The sequence below is a fragment of the Electrophorus electricus genome, chromosome 4 (assembly GCF_041902795.1).
Source record: "Electrophorus electricus isolate QZ-2024a chromosome 4, ASM4190279v1, whole genome shotgun sequence".
Taxonomy (NCBI): Eukaryota; Metazoa; Chordata; class Actinopteri; order Gymnotiformes; family Gymnotidae; genus Electrophorus; species Electrophorus electricus.
Genome location: NC_137500.1, coordinates 40,009,720 through 40,026,710, shown reverse-complemented (window position 1 = coordinate 40,026,710; position 16,991 = coordinate 40,009,720). Strand labels below are relative to the sequence as shown.

General features: G+C 40.7%; 1 protein-coding gene across 6 annotated transcripts in view; it reads left to right on the top strand.

The window, feature by feature from the left end:
• lmo7a (LIM domain 7a) overlaps positions 1-9,618 on the top strand; it is a 34,476-nt gene extending 24,858 nt beyond the window's left edge. For all 6 annotated transcript variants that reach the window (XM_081713796.1, XM_081713794.1, XM_081713792.1 and 3 more), the window contains 15 exons: positions 1,842-2,017; positions 2,121-2,181; positions 3,146-3,202; positions 4,225-4,250; positions 4,526-4,633; positions 4,996-5,088; positions 5,273-5,817; positions 6,200-6,253; positions 6,422-6,477; positions 6,669-6,827; positions 7,096-7,300; positions 7,457-7,714; positions 7,957-8,065; positions 8,751-8,853; positions 8,970-9,618. In XM_081713796.1, the coding sequence (XP_081569922.1) occupies positions 1,842-2,017; positions 2,121-2,181; positions 3,146-3,202; positions 4,225-4,250; positions 4,526-4,633; positions 4,996-5,088; positions 5,273-5,817; positions 6,200-6,253; positions 6,422-6,477; positions 6,669-6,827; positions 7,096-7,300; positions 7,457-7,714; positions 7,957-8,065; positions 8,751-8,853; positions 8,970-8,992 (2,033 nt within the window). In that variant the 3' untranslated portion in view covers positions 8,993-9,618. The remainder of the gene's footprint in view (positions 1-1,841; positions 2,018-2,120; positions 2,182-3,145; positions 3,203-4,224; positions 4,251-4,525; positions 4,634-4,995; positions 5,089-5,272; positions 5,818-6,199; positions 6,254-6,421; positions 6,478-6,668; positions 6,828-7,095; positions 7,301-7,456; positions 7,715-7,956; positions 8,066-8,750; positions 8,854-8,969) is intronic.
• Positions 9,619-16,991: the final 7,373 nt, after the last annotated feature.

The following is a 16,991-nucleotide window of genomic DNA, read 5'->3' as shown; positions in this document are numbered from 1 at the left end:
TTTTGGCCAACACTTAAGTCAAATTTATTTCTATTGTGCGTTTTACAACAGCTGTTGTCACAAAGCAGTCTTACACATGTCTGAATCTAAGCCCCCAGTGAGCAAGCCAAGGGTGACATTGGCAAGAAAAAACTCCCAAGAGCATGAGGAAGAAACCTTGAGACCAACCAAGACTCAAAGGGGGTGGCCCATCCTCCTCTGGCCAAAGGGGGGCTCATCCTCCTCTTCTTTACAACATTGCTTCAGTTCATTGATGTGTGAGGGCCTTTTTTATGCTCAGCTTTTAAGATCCTGCCACATTATCTCCAAGGGGATGATTTGACTTTGCCATGCCAGACACCTTTTTTTTTTTTTTCTTTAGACATTCATTATGATGATTGGCTGGTGTGCTTGGGGTCACTGTCCTGTTGCATGACCCAGTGTCGGCCCAGTTTAAGATTCTGGACACACACACTCACATTTGTCTCAAGAATATGCTGGTATAAAGTTTCCCAGGTCCTGCTGCTGCAAAACAGGCCAAGATAAGCATCATCTACCATCACACTTGACAAGTCAGTCTGAGGGGTTTATGGTGAGTTTTCACCAAACTTGATGCAATCAAACCTCTTAACCAGACATCAGTCCAAAGAATATAGTTCCAGAAACTTTGGCCTTTTTCAGATGTAATTTTGCAGTAAGGTTTGCTGCCTTATTCTGTTTTTTAAAGAAGTGGCTTTTTCCTAGCTAGCCTTCCATGAAAGCCATACTCGTTCAGTGTTTTTCTAATTGTGCTGTCATGAGCATAAACATTTAATGTGCCTGTAGTTCACGCTATATTACTCTTGGTTTTTTCTTTATATCTCTGTACTTTAAAACGGTCTGACTTTGGTACTTATTTTTTCCCATCTGGTTTCTGAATATTGGGGGGGGGGGGGTTGTATTTGTTTTTTTATAAATGTTTGTGAATACCCCACAATTGTTATTTAGGCACTGATTAATAAAACATGGAATTGAAGGAGGGTATTCTCTCTTGCTTTGCTCATGACTATATTTTGTATATAAGTGCTAGGATAAAAATTGTAATAAGCATTTGGGGATAAATCTAATATAAAGTGTATGTATGTATAAAGTGTCTGCATGTTTTTGGGTTTCCCGTTGAACTAAATTGGTTTCACACCAGTTTTCAGCTCATTTACCCTTGGTTGAGTGTCTGTTGGCTGACATTTGAGAAAATCTGTTCGCTTTCTGTGTTTGTGTGTGTGTGAGATATAAATGCATGACTGTGCTTGTTGTCCCTCTTCTGTTTGTCTTGAGAGGGCGTTTAACATCCCACTCCTGCTCACTTGCATGGAATGAGTGTTTGATGGTGACATCTCCAGGACACGCGCGCACGCAGATGTTACTGTCTCTATCTGCTGAGCTGCCTCTCTGTAGCTTTTCCTTTTTCTTGTCTTTCTGGTGTGGTTTTGTCTGCCTAATAAGTGTGAACTATGCGGTTTTAACCCATCTTAAGGTACATGTGAGACTGTAGAAATAGTGGGGTTTTGTTTTACTGCCCTTACCAACAATCTTACAGCATTGATGACATTATTATTATTATTATTATTATATTTGTGTACATGTCCTTGTATGAGCTGAACTAAGTGTGAGATGCGCTGGGAGCTCTAAGCTTGTTGGTAAGCTGGTTGTGTAGATCTGTTTGGTCTGCATGGCAGGGGAAGGTGGTCTGTATGTCAAGCCCGGTGTTCAGCAGAAGCGAAAGGCTTCTCCATTCCACGTCTGTGTGTAACCGTGTGTCCGTTATTAGAGTCGCTAATTCTGTGTTTTTAAAATGGATGGCTCCGTCAATGTGCCTCTATCAGATTGGGCCAGAGACCTACCTTCCCTTCCATATAAAAGCCATAAGACCATCAATCTGACCAGTGCGGATCCTCTAGGTTCCCCTGTGACATACTACAACACCAACCTGGACTTTACCTCCCACCCAGCCACGGATGCAGCTGTGAAATCTCTGGACATAAGCTCCCAGCCTGCCAAGGCAAGTGTTTAATATACTGTACATGAGCAGTGTTTCTGTATTGCCTTTGTTATCAGTACATGCAGAGTTTTTGAAATCCTCACTGCTGGGCTTCCTGCTGTAGGATTTGACTTCTAATGGTGTTCATGGTGCATTCCAGGAGCCGGTGACCCTGAGAAACAAAGGTAACGCACATTTCTCAAAGATTGTAACTGGCGTACGATATGCTAAGTGGAAAACACACAGGACATCTCTTTTGTTTATGCCAGGATCTTATGCTTGTTGTCTATAATGCCTTCTGAAATATTGACCCCGTTTACACAATCACATACATCACAAGTGCAAATGCACCCAAACACATTTAAAACTGATTCAGTCAAGCCACCTCAGGAGGTGGTCTGAGGTGCATTTTAGCGTTTGTTATTTATGATTTGGTAGTATAAATGCATCCACCTCTTCATGCCACATTCAGCAGAAGACCTATCACCACGGGGAGGTCCACAGCACGATACGTTCCAACCAGTCTTCACTCTGTTCTCACCCCCAAATTGATTTGTGGACCGTATCAGCATTTGCTACTACTGCAACCAGGGTCACTGCTGTGTTAATTATCCTATCCAGTCGTTTTCTCATTAACATCAACTGCCACAGCTGGTGCCTTCCTCTAAGTTTAAAGAAATGCATGACCCTATGCAAAATTTCAATTTTTGAGGCAGCGATAATCTTTTGCATAGATGGAGAAACGGAGGCAGTTGATCATTGCATAGGAGCTGATTTCCATATTACATTCTACGCAGCAACATGATTTCAAAGTGACAGACTAGAGGGGCTTTTGACTACCAAGTGTAAAATAGGGTTAAAATCTTATCAGGAATACAGATACAGGTCTCATGAAAACACCAGGTGTAAATGTGGTCATTGTTTGATTTGCATATTTGAGCTTTATTTCTTAGTATCAGAGGTCCACATTTGTTTGTTTGCATTTGCTAACCTCACAAAAAGGAAATGTATTGTTTACCAAAGATAAACACGTGTCATTGTCTTACTGCAACATTTTTTCAAATGTAACCCACAAGTCCTGTTTCCTAGGTGAGCTAAACTTTATTCCATTCTCAATGTCCTGCTCTAATCTCTTTATCTCTCATGTAGAATCAGAACCAATTTCTTTGAAAAACCTAAAAAGGAGATCAGAGTTTTTTGAACAAGGTAAATGCGCAGCGCCAACTGGCCTTGGGCTTCTGGGGCCTGGCCCTTCTAGGCCTTCATCCTGACCTCCTCCTCTTCCTCACAGCCAAAGCCCTCATAAACCATGTGCTCTTCTCTCAGGCTTGGCAGGGAATGGAGTCCGTGCTCTGGTCTGTCTCTGTGGTAAACACAGCTAAGTGTGTGTGTCTACCTCCATATCAACACAAAGATAGGGGGAAGAGTGAAACCAGCGTGCACAGAGTTAAACCCAGATCAATGACTCCCTTTATTCCAAGGCTTCATGGTATCTTGTATGATCAGTGATTGTGCATCCAGAAACTGATGCCCAGGCTTGGCAAGACTGCCTGTCATGAACCATACCAACATATCAGCCCTCCGAGACCGTCTGAGCCATCACATACAGCCTTGGCGTCTCTGCAGTGCGGTGCTATCTCCTCTCCTGTATAAATGATGCAATTGAAATATCAAGAACTTGATTAGCATTCAACATATCACCGCTTGGCCAACATCTGTTATTGCTGGGAGTGTCATCTTCTTCCCAGGCTTTTGGCACAGCACTTCCACAAGTACGCCAGCCTGTGGGGAAGTTTCAGAACTAGTCTCTGGGTCTGGGGCTGCAGGCTGTACAGTAAGATTCAGTGTGGGCCATGTTGGTATGGTGTTCAGGCTGCACACAGTGTTTATCTGTCCCTCTGCATGCTGTACTGAGCATGGATTTGGCATGCTTTTTAATGGCCAGTGGTTGCATGTGGCATAGGACTGTGGTGCGTCCATGGGAGTGCGGGCTTTAAGTGTTACTTTGTTCTCCAGCTCTTTGCATGTGGGTCTGAGTACTTTCTTCCAGTTTGGCAATAACATACTGATAATATGAGAACGAATAATTTTCAGTCCAAGTATTCTGAGAAATACCATGTTGTTTCAGTTCAGTGGATTTCAATGTAAATGATGCAATCCAGTTTAAACTGTTGCAATTTGCAGTGTGCTCTTTTTGAAACAATACAAAATTTTGCTTTCTTTTGTAGGTGGAACTGAAAATGCAACATTAGATGTAAGTGAAGTGGTTGCTCTATATAAATGTTCTTCCACCAGTATGTTTTTAAGCTTGCTGTTTCATGTTCACTAAGCATAAGAGGAGTTCATTTCCTCTGCCCTGGAGCTGAGAATGTTTTTACACCTGGCAGCGTTTTTGGATGAAAAAACGAATCTGGTTTGCCTATGTGTAAAACGCTACAGCCAGTCATATTTGTAGCCTGGAGTTGATCTAGTTGATCTGTATGCTATGCACATTTGCAGATAGCAGGCATCTCGCCCTGTGCTCTCTAGGTCCCTGTTCCCCCTCTCTCCACCTCCTCCAACCGCTGGTCCTGGGACCCTGAGGAAGAGCGCCGTCGTCAGGAAAAATGGCAAAAGGAGCAGGAGCGCCTCCTACAGGTCAGCTCCCCACTAGACAGTCATTGTGAAGGACTCTATTTACTGTGTTTGTGGCAGGACCAGAGTAAATGGGTGTGGTTATGTCCTTAAGGCTATACAACCTGTTGTCATTATTAGTCAAACACACACAAATGCCAGCATTACCAAAGTTTACTAAGGGTGCTTGACTTTCATATGTGAAATATATCAACCTATGATTTTAATACCAATTAAATAATTTATTTTCTTTTAGTTAGGTTTAGTTATTTAATATCCCATGTTGAAGTACATTTGACAATTTTTGTACAGTTTACTGTACAGAAATAACGAAGTTCCAGACATATGGGGCGGAAAAGTTTTTTTTTTTTTTCCCCTTTCCACAGGAGAAATACAGGCAGGATCAGGAGAAGATGGAAGAGGAGTTTAGGAAAGCCCAGCAGGCGGCTGTGCAGGAGGGCACAAAACAACATGAGGAGGTGAGTATGCCACCTGTCATTTTTTTTTGACAATAACAAAAATCATATGACTAGTAGCAGTACTACAGAACTCATTTGACAAATGACATTTGTTCATATTTAAAATCTCAACATTGTAAGCTCTGTATGGGGGTCACTGTGGGAACTTGAGTGTCATGAGCTCCTTTGTGATTCCACTCAACAGGAGATGAGGAGGCTGGAGCTTCATCGACACAACATGGGCCTCCACTCCCCTCTGACCCCCCTCAGGCAGGACGAGATGGAGGCCTCCAGAGTGGCCCTCCAAGACCAGAAGGAGAAGAGGAGAAGGGAGCAGGAGATCCGCCACCTAGAGGAGGAGAGGAGAAGGATGGAGCAGCAAGGGCGTCTAGAGGAGGAGAAGAGAAAGAGCGAGCAGCAAGAGCGTATTGAGGTGGAGAAGAGAAAGAGGGAGCAGCAAGAGCGTCTAGAGGAGGAGAAGAGAAAGAGGGAGCAGCAAGAGCGTCTAGAGGAGGAGAAGAGAAAGAGGGAGCAGCAAGAGCGTATTGAGGAAGAGAGGAGAAGGAGGGAGCAACAGGAGCGCCTAGAGGAAGAGAAGAGAAAGAGGGAGCATCAAAAACAACTGGAAGAGGAGAAGAAGAAGAGGGAAGATGAGGAGCATCAGCAAAGGGAGGATGATGGGAGGAAAAGAGAGCAGGAGGCCCAGAGACTGCAGAAGAAGAGAAAGGAGGAGGCCCAGAAGAGACTTGAGTAAGTAGCAGCCGCTTCATTCAGACTGCTGAAGGTTTGGTCACGTTTCAGGTACAGAAGCATATGTGTAGGTACGTGTGCTTTTTGAGGCATTGCCATCGGCTTCACGCGCATGGCCTAGGCTCTCTGCTTCATATCCACGTGTCTAACGAAGAACCGTTCTGCACGCCGCACTACAGTAGCGTCAGCAGTATGGTGATGAAGAACTTTTACCATCGCTGCATGATTGTCATTCTGAGCAAAAACATGCTTAACCAAAACTCTGTTGCATGTTAATTCATGTGATAGTAAACCAGACCACTTTTGTGTTCTTCTGTATCCATCTGTGTGTGAACGCTATAAACCCCTGCTTGTCTGTGCTGCTTCTGCTGTTTGATGACAGTGATGTGGACATTGGCTATACCAATACTTTTCCTGAGCTATCCTACTCACACAGGTAAATATAATGATACACTTTTAATATGTACATGCTACATTTGACCTTTTCTTCACACATAAAACAAATAGAATTGAATGCTTAATTAGAACAAAAATACTTCTAAATGGCTAACATGCTTTTTGTTAAATGTTCATTATTTTACTACTTTTGTTTCATTTTGTACAGGATAAAGTCCAAGTCCACCCCAGAGCTTGATGAAACGGGAAAAACAGATATTAAAGGTCAGTATGTTTGCAGTTCTTTTCCCACTTTCCTTTGACCTTTATGGATCCCTTGATCCAACTTGGGTCATGTTAGATCCCTTCCCATGCAAGAGTGAACCAACCTGCTGAACCTTGGCATACATTGCCTGGTTCCCAGCTAGTCCATGTGGTACAGTGCTGGGTTCGAGTTTTTTTGCGGCTGTATGCAGGTGTGTATAGCAGGCACAGGGGCCTAGCCAGCTGGCTCCTGGAGGAGGAGATGAGAAGAAAAAATGATCCTCAAATTCAAAGACAACATGCAGCATCTGAGCTGGAACTAGAAAGGAAAAGGATCCTTAGTGCTATGAGATACAGAGACCCGGAGAGAGGTGGGCCCTGGTTCAAGACTGTCTCCATCAAGAAGCCCAGCCAATCAAATCATCTGAGATCTGTGATCAATTCAATCAAGTCCAATCGAACATGTGTCCTGTCTTCATCACTAAATTGATGTTCAGTAGACTTTGATTAATAATCACCATAATCTTATAGTCTGATCACAGCTACTTTCAGTTGGAAATGGAGTGACCTTCTGTGTGCAATTATTTCCGTTCATCACATATATGTGGTCGTGATCAAACAATTCCCCATTGCTTTCAGTAGTGAGTGGTGTTCTGGGTGAGAGCTCTTCGATTAAAGACATCCAGAAGAAGAAGGAGCCGTTATCTCAGGCTGAGCTGGAGAGGCAGCAGATCATACAGGAGATGAAGAAAAAGACTCCACTACTGACAGACCGCAGCTGGATCCGCCAGAACAGTGCGGTCACGAGCACTAGCAGTGAGGCCATCAGCATGCCCATGAGGAGGTACCCGATTTCTTTATTATTTTGAAGTTTATGAATGATGATCCTTGAATAATTGTGGATATGCTAACAATAACCTGCTATAATTCCTGAAAAAAAATGATATTTTTTTGGTGGGGGGTGGGGTTGGACACTAATGCTACCCTACCGACTTGGCAGAGGCGAGTCTCTGGATAACCTTGACACGAGTCGCCCATCCATGAGAATGTCATGGGCACCAGGTAGCACTTCCTCCATCCCAGACTACAGCAAGCCTCATTTGGCTGTCTCCGGCTCCACCTACCGTGGCGGGCTTCCAGGCTCTGCCACCCTGCCTGCATCCCAGTCTCTGAGCTCCCTCAGGCAGGCATGGTCCCAGCCTCAGCATGCCCCTAACACCAGCACAGAGCCTGGGCGTCAGACTCCTCCCCAGAACAGGTACTGCCTCACTGTGCCGGTCTGTGTCAAATCACCAGTAATGTCATACATTTCGGTGCCATGTGCTTTCCATATTCAGCCAGTCTGCAAGCAGGTCACTGTGTGTATACTGCGTATCCTGCCTGCCGGGCCTCGACACAGACGCAGTTGTTAAGCGGATGTGGCAGCCCAAACAAGCTATTGAGTGGTGTGGCGTTTTGTCTCGCTGGTGTCTCAGGACATGTTTACATTCTGTAATCTAGGTCAGTCAGTGGCAAGAAAATCTGTACTTACTGTCAGATGCCACTGGGCAAAGGAGCAGCCATGATCATCGAGTCTCTGGGGCTCTGTTATCACTTACCTTGCTTTAAGGTGAGAGTCCCAAACTACTCATTCTTGGTGATTCAGGTCATCCTGCCTGCACTGATGACTAACCTGCCTTACTCTGCCCTTCTTCTTTGAAGCTTAACTAGATCAACTGTTCCGCATACCAGCATCATTTAACCACTGAGGCAAATCACTAATTCCAAATAGTTAATCTTTAATAAATAACTCATGTCTTTTGAATTCTCTGAGTCTCTGTTTAACTGTTATGAAAACCCAGCATGATTTAGCTGCCCTCATCCACTTTGTCATCCATGAAATAGGACTAATCAACCATTTCAGGTTGTGTGTCCATGGTTACAACTGGACTGTGAGGATCTGTGCCAGAGAAGCCAGTCTCTGCAGAATTCAGAATTTATGTTAGTGCTCCAACACCTTCATAGCAACGTGATTAAATCTGAGCTAATCGGATCAATTCCTGGGCTTCTACTGCTACACCATGTATCATCTCTTAGTGCTTTACATATGTTTGTGCCTAAGTTCAGTGTCTTGTGGTGGTTGGTCCTGTTGGTGAATAGTTTCCACTCTGATTAAAGTTTCCCTCATTACTGAGAGAAGACTGACTGCATCTGCGAGTCAGAGATCATCTCTCCATTCAAAGAAATGTGTGTATGTACCTAAAGTTTTCATGATCCAACCTATTTATTTTGCATCCTTGTCTGTTGGGTTTCAGTGCATCGAATGCAAATCTGATCTTGGAGGCTCGCATGCTGGAGCTGAAGTCAGAATCCGAAACAAACAGCTATACTGCAACTCCTGCTATATTCGGTTCAAAAGTAAGACAGAGTTCAGCACATAAAGTGCTTCACTGATTCATCTACTGATTTATATTTTGAATAAAAAAATCATAGCATTACTTTCAAGTAATTACATAATGGCTTTCTCTTCTCAGATGCGCAGCCCTCTGCCCTGTGAGCTCACTGTGCTACAGCAGATTGAGGAGGAGCCCACTATAGCTAAGCAGCCATGAACACTAGCACCAGAGCCCATGCTTGTGATGAACACTTGGGGATTTGGGGAGTGGATATTAAACAATGAGCTTCAATATTTCCTTTTACTTCTGAGAGGGTGAGATTAAATAAAGTTATTTGTTTCCATAAAGTATTACAGAATGCTTGTACAAAGTATGCGGGACATGTATTTAGTTAGTGTCTAGTAATGTATTTGAAAGAATTATTGCATGCCATGTTTTTTACACGAGAGATCTGGGTGATTTCTGGCTGGCTGAACACGGTTTTGGGTTTTTTAATAGTACAGTAGTATACTGCTTACTGAGAATCTTTATAAGTCTGTTATGTTGTGGCTTATTGTCATAAATATTGTCATTCATTGTTGTGCCTTGCTTTTGGGGAAAGATAACTTGGAATAAATATATTACAGATCTATTTTAAAGTGACATGGTTTAAAGGAAGAGGTTTATTTGCTGATGGAATCCACTTAATATGTCTAAGGATTTTAAACAGTCTTGACATGAGACAATGTGAATTGTATTCAGTAATATTTGTAAATAAAGTGAAATTCTGGCTGAATTTAAATGACAACTGAAATCTCTGTATTAATTAGGTTTACTTGACTTGTTTCTATCTACGATGTGTACTGGCGAATGACTGAATTTTAATAAGCTTATAATTAGGCTGCAGAGGATTTCCACCTTGTATATCCAAACATAATGGATCATGTGTGCAGATCAGTGTAGGGTATGCAAGGTATTTGATTAACCTACACTGCAATGATTTCTAGGTTTCATATTACATTTAAACATGTCTTAATAAATTTTACATTTGCGTTTTGAAAATATGGGTAGAGCTCTGTGGCCCCAGAGCTTACGAACAGTACATTTACCTGGTGCTGTTATCCAAAGCAACTTACAGTTATGACTGAGTACAACTTGAGCAATTGAGGGTTAAGGGTCTTGCTCAGGGGCCCAACAGTGGCAACTTGGCAGCAGTGGGGTTGAACCAGCAACCTTCCAATTACAAGTCGAATACCGTAACCACTGAGCCAGTGCTGCCTGTAGATTTTGAAATGAACAGGGATTTCTGTAAAATGGGATTTTTCCTCAAGCGTAGCACACCTAATTTTTGGCATCTTCTTTTAAAAGAGAAGCTTGTCATCCAGGCCTTCAAAACCAGCTTGAGTTGTGAAGAAGGCGCCTGGCGTCTGAGTGGGAGCATCCTGCCCAGCAGTGGCCATGTTTACATCACTGTCCATAAACTGTCTGTTACAGTAAATTGTAGATGATTTATTTGTGTGTGCAGTCCAGGTTGAATATACATAGAGGACATCTGCTAATAAACCTAGATTTTGATCCATTTTGAATGCTAATGTAATGACTAATGTGCAGTTTTAACATCATCAGGTCCAGTGAAGATGATCCATAGCCATTCTTGTTGACTGCTAATTTCAGAATGGATTGTACATGCAATCCAGAGAGAGGAAGTGTTGGTTTTAATGTTCAAAAATAGCTTTTCCAGCTGTCTAGAAAAATACTTTGATATATTTAGGACTATACACTGTGAATTGACTCATTTCACCTGAATATGCTCAATAGTTCCAGGTATGTGGAACAGAATCTGGACATGTCTTTTGATGACTTGGGGTGCGCCGGGCGAGTGTCGTTGGATTAGGATATACGTAGCCATTAGATCTCTCAAATAATCCTGTAATCCTGTTAAAATTCATCTGGGAAATGTGGCCTTTGAAACATCATTTTCAGCTGTCTATGCACAGCAAAGAGACACTGCATTACTGTCTCAGATATTGCAGGTAACTTTGTGAAGATACATTGACTGAATATGTCTTTGTGAAATCAGGAATTCCTTGATGTCACATTTCTGCCAACCACCTCCATTCACAGACTCAATCCAGGCTGATCTTAACACCAATGATGACCCTGGAGTCATGTTTTTATCATGTCATGTTTACTTTTGGTGCTGGAGTGCTACATTTCTCAAGATAGCCATTTTTAAGAGATACATTTTTAAGCAATTTCTCAGTACATCATATGTGTAACAATAAAAAACTGTCAATGTTGATTTAAAAAAAAAAAGAACTTACCCTTTAGCATGTGAGACAGGTCATAACCCTTCACCTGGTCCCCGAGTTGATATACTGCCTGCAAGCTGTTAAGAACACACTGAAGCAAATAGAGATAATTTCAAAAGAAATGTGTGCTATGACACCCTACTGTATATCAAAACACGTACTGTATTCACAAGACCACAATGCACTAATGTTAAATGAAGAAGGATCAAAAAAGTGGGACCAGCCATGATTGGTTTTGTTTGTTTCTTTTTTTACACAATGGAACTGCCTTAATTATGACTTAATTTAAAAGCTGTACACAGTGTCACTGGGGTGCCATATTTGTATGTGCCTTGTTCTCATATTCCTGAAATTCACGCTGTTTTATCTACAAGAGTTGCATTTATCATTTCCCACAGCAGTGGATCTTCACTGATAGGGATGTTTAGATACATTTGAAAAAAGGGATTTGCCATGCAGTGGCCTATGACCTTTGATTAATTATTGAAAGTCAAGCAAACACTCATTGCCTTCTCTGCTACCTTCAGTATATACTGCTGGTTAAAAAGTCAGTCTCTGCAGAGAAATATTTTTTTACTTAACTCACAAGGTAAAGTGCTTTTAAAAAAAGAAAAGAGAAAAAAGCCTCTAAGTTGAATAGTTTGGACAATCAGATAAGCAAACTTGTCAATATAGTGCACTATTTGCAATAATCTCACATAATCTGTTTTGGAAATTTGCATAATATATTCAGTTTTATTCAGGTCATCTAGCATGCCATCCTCTGCATCATTGCTGTCATGGCTTGTTAACTTCAAAGATCGGGTCTGTAGCCTCTGTAACTTGGTTGAGGATAATGTGCTTATAAAGTGCTCATTATACCAACACTTAGTAACCTGCCTTTGTTTTTCTCCTGATCTTAAACTGTAATTTGCTCTGCTCTGAAGCACAAAGTGGCAACACCTAAGTGTGGCTCAGAGAGGTGTTGCTGTAAAGGAACATTTGTATGAGAAATGATCAGGAGAATTGGACTGATTCAACAAAGCTGAGTACTACTGTTTTTTACCAATAAAATAATATGTGCAGAAGACCCTGTAAATGACTAATCAACTTCCTTTTCTTGGTACTTGAGCATACATGTCTGATCAGATATTGCCACATATAATGTTGATTTCTAGTCCTTAATGACATATTTCTACTATACACCCGTCTCACAGTGCTCCTCTCAGGCTGTCCTAAAGTAAGCTTTCATTTGCACTGACTTAGAAAATGTTGCATTTCTCATGCATGCTAAGGCAGCCACAGCTGGGAGACGCAGATATGCTTGAGCAGCTATTATACTGAGAACATGCTCCCCATCTCCATGTACCTTCAGAAGCTTGATAAGCTGAGAGGGTAAGAGAACATTAATTCCTGAGTTAATATTCACACTCATCTTTCACACTAAATGATTCTCATGATCACTGGTCAGATATTATATAATACAAAAAAAATTGTATATTAAAATGTATAAATAATCTTTAAGTAGTTATATATGATGGTTTAAAACTCAAACAGATGAGTGTAACCATTTAAATTAAATATATTTATTCATCATAAATATTTATCAGTGTCTGTGGTGTCCTTTTGTGTTAGTTTCTCATTTATATTAATCTTCAGTAATGTTTAACAAATTAGTGATGACAAGTTTCTGGTGGTAGAATAAATCTCGAGGGTCACGACTACATGTAAAACTGGGTCCCGTTCTTGGCTCTCATGTCACTCCATTTTCAGTTTTGATGAATCCCACCAATGACATCACATCATTTTCATACTCTGTTAATTAGAATTTTATCAGAGCGCTTCAAAGACGGAGCACATTTTAAACTGCCATTCTTTTGATGTCAGGACTATCAGATTGGCTTTTGAAATGTTTAGGGTGTTGAAATGGCAAAAGGGTGACATTCAACATGTCCCTCCTTGGGGATCTCAGAGAGATTACCAAATCATGCAGCTAGAGTTCTATAGTAGCAAATTAGGTTTTTAAAAAATTTTAGTTAGTCAGATAACTTGGGATATAAAATATGACATTTCATAAAATGTTTTTGCAGTTGACAGGAGTCTTGCTAAAGGTATCATACAAAATCTGTGCTGCTATTAAAATCAAAATATGAGTTAAAACTGAAATACACAATGAAATGCAAGTAACTAAATTGCTGGAATTCAGACTGGTTACTGCTAGTTTCCTGTGTTTCAGGCCTGTTGGTCACACTAACTCATAAGCGAAGCAGAAATGTGCTCTGTGTTAAGTCAAGCTGCAGGGCCTTAATGCACACTGTATATCAAATGTCATTTCAAATAAGGAAATATAGCTGGAAATATAGCTTGGTATACAGAGGGTAGTGAGTTTTTGTCCTTCATTTTTTCAAAATTTTCATATAGGGCTGGGAACAGTTTGGTTTAATGCTTAGGGCACAATCCCTAAGGTCAGAAAGTATTAAATAAACTAGACCAGCAACCCATGAATTAAGTGACTGAGTGGAAAAGGATATCTTAACAGTTTTTGATTAGTTGTAAAGGAAAAGAGGGGAATATAACCTTAGATTTGCTGATCTGCTGAGTTTTTGGATGACCAAACTGATCTGTGAAAAAGAGATAAAGGAGGCATTCAGGGAAGGTTTATTACACTCAGTGCAACACGACTCTCCACACCATGAAGTGGTCACTTGCATCCTTACCAGTGACACTCCCCAAAGTTTCCTCCACCCTCTCCCCTCGTAGGCACTGACTGCCACACGTTTACAGTAAGGACTGCTCCTGAGTGACCATCCAGTTCCCAGCCTGACTCATTTTCTTGATGATTCAGCGGATTCAGACCCCTAACAGCCTTTCGCCTCATATAAGTAAAGCTGTGGTGTTCCTATTTCTAGCCTGCATCATTATTTTTCAAAGATTTTAAAAAACTGTGCAGAGCATTTATAAAAATATCAAATAGCCTACTACAAGCACTTACAAGATTGTTTATATAATTCATACTGAAACAACTGCTGAGTGTCACTGGGATTTGAGAAATGTTTTCTCTCCTGAGTTTGTTGTGCAATGCGAAGACTTTATAATACATTAGTCATTTTATGTTGACAAAGTTTGTAGACCAAGAGGTGTCATTTCAGTCTTTAAAATGGGGAATTGCCCAAAACAACATCATGACCATCTCTGGAATCACAGCAAGGTTCCATTAAGTGGAAACTAGTGTTATGGCTGGCCATGAAGGTACTGAAAGAGTTGTGTCTTCATGCACTGCAGCTACCATTACCCTCCATTAAAGAGATGTAAAATAAGTCTTTTTTTGTTGTTATTCTTATAATTTGGGATGGCACAGAAGATAAGAAATCACTGAAAATGGTTCTGCTAATTGGAAATAATAATCCCTGAATCTCCACTCAGTAAAGTAAATAAATAGAGCAATAATGTATGCAATGCTATTTTCTTTTTTCTATGGCAAATGGAAATTCAAGGCAGCAGGAGTTGGCAGGAAAAATGAGCTACAGCAAATCCAAACTCAGATCCCTAATACTGTGCAGTCATTCAGTGCTGTGAATGTGTCCGGCTGCCACTATCCATTTGTAAACTCTAAAACATCTGCAGATGTAATGGGATTCACACCCGACCCTGATACTGTGCTCCACTCCTTAAAGCATTAAGGCACTTGAGTTTGAAGCCACAATTAATGATTTTCACATTGTGCATTTTAAAGAAGATTTTCTCAGTGCTTGGCAATTCACCAATTTCCTGACAGAAAATTACTTCTTTCTGTAATTTCTTTAATATGCCCGACCTGCCCGAAATACCTCCCATTTTAGCAGACTTTGCTTGCTTTAGAAATTTGCATAAGCTACAATGTGTCTAATAAGCAACTTCATTTTCACTGCTCCAGTACCATCAATACAAACTTCCTCACTTCATTATACCTCTTTTGCTCAGTGACTGACTGAGTTTCTTTGAAAATAATATTTATTTTAAAATGCAACATTCATTTGAAAACCCCTTTTTCCCTTATGAAAAAAAAACTGTATTCAAAGCTTAATCATTCACATCACCTCACCTCTTTCATTGGCCTTAGGCCTCTGTTTCATCGCCTGCAGTTTACAGGTAATCACACTCCACACTCCACCATTTCACTGCGTGTTGTACTGTGTATGACTATGTATGTGACAAATAAACCAAACTTGAAACTTGAAACTTGAAACTGCACCCAAGTGATAAACATTTTTGCCATTTAATAAGGCCATGGTCTGAGGCCCAATCTTCCTCACAGTCATTGTGCTAAGAATGTTTTTAATACTGTCTGTTCCTGCTGTTGTTTATTTGAAGTCCTCTGTGGAATTTATGTAATTATCGCAAACATCCCTGGAACACCTGCAATATGAGTGCCAAACATTTAAAAAATGTTAAAGAGGCTAAATTTCAATTGTTTATATAAAGCATAGAATAGTGTTCCAGTGTCCATTTACAGTACAGTACAGTATTTACACAGTAGTTCTTAAATGGCTTATACTGCTCCTGTAGATTTGCAGGTAGGGTTTGGCACTAGTAAGGTTATAGGTTCCATTTCCAGGAAGCACGTCTACCATCATACTACTCCATATGTAAGAGCATGTGCTAAACGCTGTGCACGTGTCACACTAAGATTCAGTTACTGCTAAACTGCAGGGAATTCCAAACTAACACCATTTTGCTTTACTTTAGAATTTCAGCATTTTATACCTTCTAATCTTTTTTCCATTCTGAATGTGCATGTTAACATAAAATGTGTATTCCTTTTTGAAGGGGTACTAATGATTTTTATTAGCCACACTAATTAATGTTGCTGAGTTCATCCTCAGCATTATTTGTACTGAAATGTAATGTACACATTTAATTCCCATAGTTCCATCCATCATCTTCTGTTGAAATTTGAACTTCTAAAGTTTATGACCTGTACAAGCCACAGTAATTATGTGTTACAGATAGTCACTTAGAGGTCCATAATGAGTAAAGGAGAGTGTTAGGAAAAGTGTGGTTTTACTGGACCTGATTTTAAAATTCCAGGTACTGATAACATGGTGTAAAATTAAATCCTTGTCTAGTCGGATTGTGTAAACTCAGTTTCCTTATCAGCCTGTTAATCACACTGAAGTCATGTCCTCAAAATATGCAGAGCAATTTTCTTCTGTGTATATAGGTGTCTGTGAAATTTTGTGTTTCTGTCACATATACCAGAGTTTTCCAGGAAAAAACATTGTGCTACTACCGATGAAGTCCAAGGTGTTACGATTCCAATAGGAACAAGGCAAGAGGTAGAACGCAAATGCAGGAGGTGGTTTATTAAATGAGGGAAATACGAACATGAACGGCAAAACAAACAGAGGCAAAGGACTAACACTTACAGTAAAATAATACACGACCGGAGTAAACGGAGAAGCAATGGCGATGACAGTACAACAAGCATCCGGTAACCCTGACGGAAAGAACGTAACTTACTACAATAACCGACCACATGGGCAACCAAACACAGGGCTTAAATAAACAAGACAGTCAAGCACTATCAGGCACAGGTGAACATATGAACAGGGAGAACCAAAACAAGGACTGGAATGAAGAAACCAAGAAACGGAACAACCAGGAAACAAAAGGAAAACAGTCACAACAGGGAAACTATGGAAACAGGGATATCAGGAGGGTGGCCATTCGTGACACAAGGCATCATGAAGAAATCACGTTACTTCACTTGAGTGATAAGGAAATTCCTGGAAAGCCATACTTCCATATATAAAACTGCAATTCCCATGACTCAGTTCACCAGTTCAGTCTGCTTACCTTAGAAACCTAGACAGACAGCACCTATATGGATGAATTTCTTCACCAAAAAAAA